General features: G+C 38.7%; 1 protein-coding gene across 1 annotated transcript in view; it reads left to right on the top strand.

The window, feature by feature from the left end:
* The window catches only part of HSPA12A (heat shock protein family A (Hsp70) member 12A), a 49295-nt gene extending 43084 nt beyond the window's left edge, over nucleotides 1–6211 (top strand). Inside the window, exons 10-12 of the mRNA XM_042818189.1 lie at nucleotides 501–759; nucleotides 1495–1598; nucleotides 2818–6211. Coding sequence (XP_042674123.1) covers nucleotides 501–759; nucleotides 1495–1598; nucleotides 2818–3452 — 998 coding nt within the window. The 3' untranslated portion in view covers nucleotides 3453–6211. The remainder of the gene's footprint in view (nucleotides 1–500; nucleotides 760–1494; nucleotides 1599–2817) is intronic.
* Nucleotides 6212–6263: the final 52 nt, after the last annotated feature.

Consider the following 6263-nt stretch of genomic DNA (forward strand, 5'->3'; position numbering starts at 1 on the left):
GTGTCACATCGAGATCCTTGTAAAATTTCCCTAGATCTTAGGGAAGGCTTGTATGTTCCAGTAATTCTGCAGCCAGTGTAACAGAGGTGGTCTGCCATCCTCTGGCAGCAACTCACAATGATAGATCCACAACAATAAGTGCAATAAAATGCAATTGCTTTAATGATACTCCCTTCCTGAACTCCATAATCCCCTCTTTGTCTTTGCTAAGCTGTTAACCCCGTAAGACAGCCTGTGCACTTACTTGAGTTGGCCTTCATCTGTATCGTTCACTGCTGAGTGTCTTCAGTCTTGGTGGCTTTAAGACAACTTTCTGCTGTAGTGTTACAGAGTCTAGGACAATGTAGGTGTAAAAGTGAGGCAAAGGTAAGATCATGTTCTGTATTAGACAGACTGTTTCCAGCGACAGTCCTTGTAGTGTCAATCTGATGTGCATTTGGTCTACTTGAAATCTAATGCCATTTTCAGAATATTAAAGTTGTGTTTTGTTTTTAATACAGGTGGGCCATATGGTTCCCTAGGTGTGGACTATGAATTTGAAAAGCTCCTGTGTAAAATATTTGGAGAAGATTTTATTGAGCAATTTAAAATCAAGCGTCCTGCTGCCTGGGTAGATCTGATGATAGCATTTGAGTCCCGTAAACGGGCAGCAGCTCCAGACAGGACCAATCCACTAAACATCACTCTGCCTTTCTCCTTCATCGATTATTATAAGAAGTTTCGAGGTCACAGTGTAGAACATGCCTTGAGGAAAAGCAAGTGAGTAGATGATTGAACCCAAATAGATGCAGAATTGCCTAGTCTTTAAAAAGACAGGCAATTAAAATATCCTAATCACGTGTAGTCTGAATGACAGTAATGCAAAAGAAGTGTCTGTTTTCAGAATGCAGTGTTTCTCCAAGTATACTGAAACTAACAGAATAATGAGATAGGAAGTGTAAAGATAACATAGAATGTGTATGAATGAGAAGGAAATTCCTAAGCTATATGGGTGTGCATAATGAAATCATATAATGCCTCTATTCAGTTAACAAATATTACAGCTCATTAAAAATACTGTTCTTCTCTCTTTCTCCTGAGACTTCCCATGCTTGCTTGCTTGCTTGCTTGTTTTCCTTGCTTGTTTTCAGTGGCTTTGGCCTGCTGCAGCTATAATCTAAATGCTGCCCTTCTGGGGTTGAATCAGTGCTGTTTCAGATGAGTGAACAGTGCACTGACTGCCAGCTGTTTCAGAGGGCAGATAAACATTGGTAATGCTGCAGGAGGCAATCAGGCAAAGAACACAGCAATTAAACAAGCAAAAATAGCAATTGTCCCTGGAAATTTTATGTTGTTCCATTTGGTGTGGGGCTGAAGTTAGATGAAGTACTTTTTTCCAAGCAAACTGCATAGATTCTATAAACTCATTATTTGTGTGTCATGTCTTATGAGTGCTTGACTGTACTCTGTACTCTCATAATATCCTTTCTAAATGCTTTTATTTATACTTTTCAGTGTGGACTTTGTGAAGTGGTCTTCCCAAGGAATGCTGAGGATGAGCCCAGATGCAATGAATGCACTCTTCAAACCTACAATTGACCAGATTGTTCAACACCTGAGTAAGTATCTGTGTGTAATTCCATTTTCTGACTAAGCTGAGACTGAAGACTGCTATTATGCCCTAAATGTGGGCAAGGAGTTTAGTTCTGAAACATTTGTCCTTTAAAAAGTGATTAGGAAGGTAATTTCAAGTAAGGGACATCGCCTTTAATGCATTTAACTACCTATTTCTAGAGCTAGTTTTTCAGTGTGATTCAATCCTGTTGCTGCCTAAACTGTGTTTCCAGGGCTACAGTCATTCCCTAAAGAGCACTGCTTTAGCCCAGATCCTACTTTCCTTTTTCTTATTTCAGACAAGAACAAAATAATGCCAGAATCATAACTAGTATCTGATTGTTGCTGAAATTAAGACCTGTATTTCATTTCTCATCAGTGGGAGGACTTAAAAAGTCCTATTTTTTGATGACTCTCTGAATCACTGCGATGTCAGGAACGCAATAAATAAATGATGGCTCCTGTTAAAAAATAAAATAAAATAAATTCCAGCCATAGGAATCTTAAGCAGTAATAGATTTATTTATCTGGCAATGAAAAATGACACAGGTTTATTGGGAAATCTGTTATTTAAACTCTCTTTCATGAAAGATTGGATTTGTGTTGAGTATAATACATATGCTGAGTGAAGTATTGCTGTTCTACTCATTACAAAGTGCTAATCAAATTGTATTTGGAATAGAATATCCAGCTTAGCACACATGCTGTGTGAGGACTTGTTAAGTGGAATTGAGAGACCACAACTTAGTAGGACAACTAGGACAGAATAGCTTCCGTGTGAGCAGGGAGGGAGAGGCCACACATTAATTGTGACAGATACCTTAGTTGTGCTGCGGCAGTTATTTGAACTGACTGTGGATGAGCCTACAACAGAACTGTCTGATTTTCCTCAATGTGGGAGATTTCTTTGCAAAAAATCTGTCTCCCTTCGCTGGTACAAGCCAAATAAAAATTCTGTTTAGAAAGCATAAATGCTACCTCAGAAATGTCATCTGCTTTGAAGCAAGTTTTCATTCACAGTCATTGCTCCATTGAAACAGAATGTAGTAAGAAACCTCAGAAGTGGAACTGATGCATGTTGAGAGCAGCAGTGGGGGCGCAGATGTGAGTGTTTCAGATTTTATGCATGCACATGGAACATGGATGCGTCAGGCATTTGGAGTTTCAAATGAATTGCTTTGCCACTGAATTTTTCCCTATTGAATGGGCTCTGTTTCTGTATAGGTGATGTGTTCGATAAGCCAGAAGTGACCAATGTCAAGTTTCTGTTCCTGGTGGGTGGCTTCGCTGAATCCCCTTTACTCCAGCAAGCTGTCCAGAGCGCTTTTGGTTCCAGATGTCGAGTCATCATTCCTCAGGATGTGGGGCTCACTATCCTCAAAGGAGCTGTTCTCTTTGGTCTAGACCCTGCTGTCATCAAAGTGCGGCGTTCGCCTCTCACCTATGGTGTGGGTGTGCTGAATCGGTTTGTGGAAGGGAAGCATCCACCGGAGAAGCTGCTAATCAAAGATGGCACGCGTTGGTGCACTGATGTCTTTGACAAATTTATCTCCGCCGACCAATCTGTCGCCCTTGGAGAAACTGTGACACGCAGTTACACACCTGCCAAACCTTCTCAGTTAGTAATAGTGATCAATATCTATAGCTCAGAACAAGATAATGTCAGCTTCATCACTGAATCTGGAGTGAAAAAGTGTGGCACCCTTCGCCTGGATCTCACAGGAACTGATGCTTCCGTGCCAAACAGACGGGAGATCAAAACACTTATGCAGTTTGGGGACACTGAGATCAAAGCCATGGCCATTGATGTTGCCACCTCTAAAAGTGTCAAAGTTGGTATTGATTTCTTAAACTACTAACAGATCATTTGCCCCACCATGGCCTGTTTGTGAGACTCATCGTCCAGTATTCCATTTTTTGACTTTCATGTGTCACGTAATCATCTTGAATTTCAGCAGGCTATATGAGAACAGCTAATAAGGTGGGGTATGTCATGCTTGTGCCCTTGAAGGACCAAAGGCTGGATTTTAAAAGACCCTTAAAAAGTTTGAGGAGGAAAAGTTCCAGAAGTAGTAGAAGTTATTTAGTTGTTCAAGCATGTGTAAAGATCTGCCTTTACTAAGTATTATTATTGCATCCTGAAGATTGGTTAAGAAATATAACATCATTATCTCTTTGCCTTGCTCTTGTTCTTCTTCCCTCTTCCTCCCAAGACACATTTGCTAGTCCAGGTGGTTGATGTAGGGGGGTATCTGTATGGCTTGTCTTTCTGAAACAGCACCATCCTCTGAGCGTGGAAACAAGTTACAGCTTTCTTTTTGTTTTTGGCCTGTACTTTCAAAAATGTAAGTGCTGAAAATCAGGAACGAGAAGAAGTAGGAAGTGTCTTCACTTCTGAGATCACACTGAAAAGAAAATCCTTAGAAATCCTTAAAAGTAGATTTAGGAAACATACATATTTTAGTAGCCTAATGTCGGTTGCCCAAGCTTGAGAAGAAGGCCTTTCTTGTCAAGCTCTTTGAACTAGCTATTGGATTAAAGAGCTAACATTGCCCTCGTACTTCAGAAATTTAATAAGAGCAAAGTTATTTCCCTTTTTAGGTCTTAAAAACTTACATTTATTAGTTTTCTTTCAGAATCACTGAACAGATGAAGTTGGAAGGGATTTCTGAAAATTATCTGGTCCAACCCCTAAGCCCTAATAAGCTCTAAGCTAGAACAGGATGCTCTGTCCTTTCAGACTGTGAATGTCTTCAAAGGTGGAGATGCCTAAACTTCTTGGGGCAATCTATTCCAGCCTTTGACAGTGCTCACTGTAAAAAGCAAAAAACAAAAAAACAAACACAAACAAACAAGAAAGAGCAACAAAGAACCACATGTTTTTAAAAGCATTTTCTTGTATTTTAATTTGTGCCCATTGCCTCTTGTCCTTTTGCTGAAAACTGCTGAGAAGTCTTGCTCCATTTTCTTTACTGTCTTCTGTGAGACTTTTATATGCATTCCTGATTGCTCCACAAGCATGCTCTTCTGGAGTCTGAAGTCCTAGATCTCTCAGCCTCTCTCCTCTTACAACTGATGCTCTGATCCCTTCATCTGATGCCTTGACAAATGCAACCCACAAGTCCTTGTTGCTTGTACTGAGAAGCACAGAACTGGATGCCAAATGTGGTCTCACCAGGTCTTAATAGAGAAGAATATTCACCTTCCTTATCCTGCTGGCAGTCCTTGTGCAGTCCAGCTGTTGGCATTCTTTCTCTCAAGGGTACGTTACTGGCTCATGAAGACTCTGTGTCCACCAAGACCCTGAGGTCTTTTTCTGCGTAGATGCTTCCCAGCCAGTTGACCCCCAGCATATACTGGTGTATGGAGTTACTCCTTCAAAGCTTTAAGACTTTGCACTTCTCTCATAGTCATATTTTTTTTCTTGTTAATTCCTGTATTTGGAAGTACAGTTACATGATGGCTGTCCAGGAGGATAAACTGATAACTTCAGTTTTAAATCCACTCCTAGCTAGCAGACTGATGCTAACCTGAATAACCATTAAATGCTGATGCTTTCAGAGCATTTATATAGAGCTGTCTGATTACCTGCTGGAATTCATTATATTTTTGGAACTTGCAATTTTAATTCTTAAACTAAACCTTCCTTTCTAATAAGTTGAGCATGAGTTCTGTCAGTTACTGACACTTTTGGGAAATGAAAGCTTTATCAATGTTTTCACTGATTTACATTCCAATCCTGCACTTAAGCTTTCTGTGTTTATCCTGGAGATCTGCCACTGTCAAGAGCTGCAGAACTGGTCTGCTGCATTTGCCATTGAGTTTTCTGTGTCTGTTGCAGAATTCCCTAGTAGAATATGAAATCTGTTCTGCATTCAGCTTTAAAAAAAAAAAAATAAAGAAAGAAAAGAAAAAAAAAAAAAGAAAAAAAAAAAAGAGAAGAAGAAAAAGAAAATAAAAGGACTATGGAGAATGGAGTCACAGTATCCGGCTGGATACTTTCCTATAATTACAAAGTGTGCTTTCTAGCGTTCAATTTCCTGCTGCCTGCTAAATGCTTTAAAAGCTAAATACTGGGATTTTTTGTGTATTGCTTTCCATGGTTTACAAACAGGAGAAACTTTAAGATGAGTTATGAACAATATAATTTTATGTATATACAATATTTAAATATTGTACAGACTCTTTCTTTCTACAGTGCTATTTTCTTGTATAAAAATGCTCTTTGCCTCTGTTGATTTCATTCAGCTGTTAATTTTAAATAACATAGTTTCTCAATCAGCTTCCATAATTATAGGCTTTTAAAGATGGTAAGATATGAAATGTAAAAGGCTGATCTTATAATAATAGGAAAGAAATGTTGATGTGTCAGAAAATACAACATTCTTCCTGCAATGCAAGTCACACCAGTTAAGCATATTACACAGATGCACTTGTATTTTGCTGGGATTTCATTTCTTTGTTTCAGATGGTGACCATTCCAGCAGTTCATCATAATAATGGATGAATCCTCCTGTAAAACAAAGTTCTATTTAGCTTGTATGATCTGAATATACAGCTTCTTCTCTAGGTTTTGGAGTTTTACTAAGGATCTTTTCCAGTTACAAAAAAAATTATATATATACAGTTATATTGTTATATATATATATAACAAAAAAAATTATATATAT

This window comes from Centrocercus urophasianus, unplaced genomic scaffold, assembly GCF_019232065.1.
Source record: "Centrocercus urophasianus isolate 14NV4802_14NV808 unplaced genomic scaffold, USGS_Curo_1.0 seq_17, whole genome shotgun sequence".
NCBI lineage: Eukaryota > Metazoa > Chordata > Aves > Galliformes > Phasianidae > Centrocercus > Centrocercus urophasianus.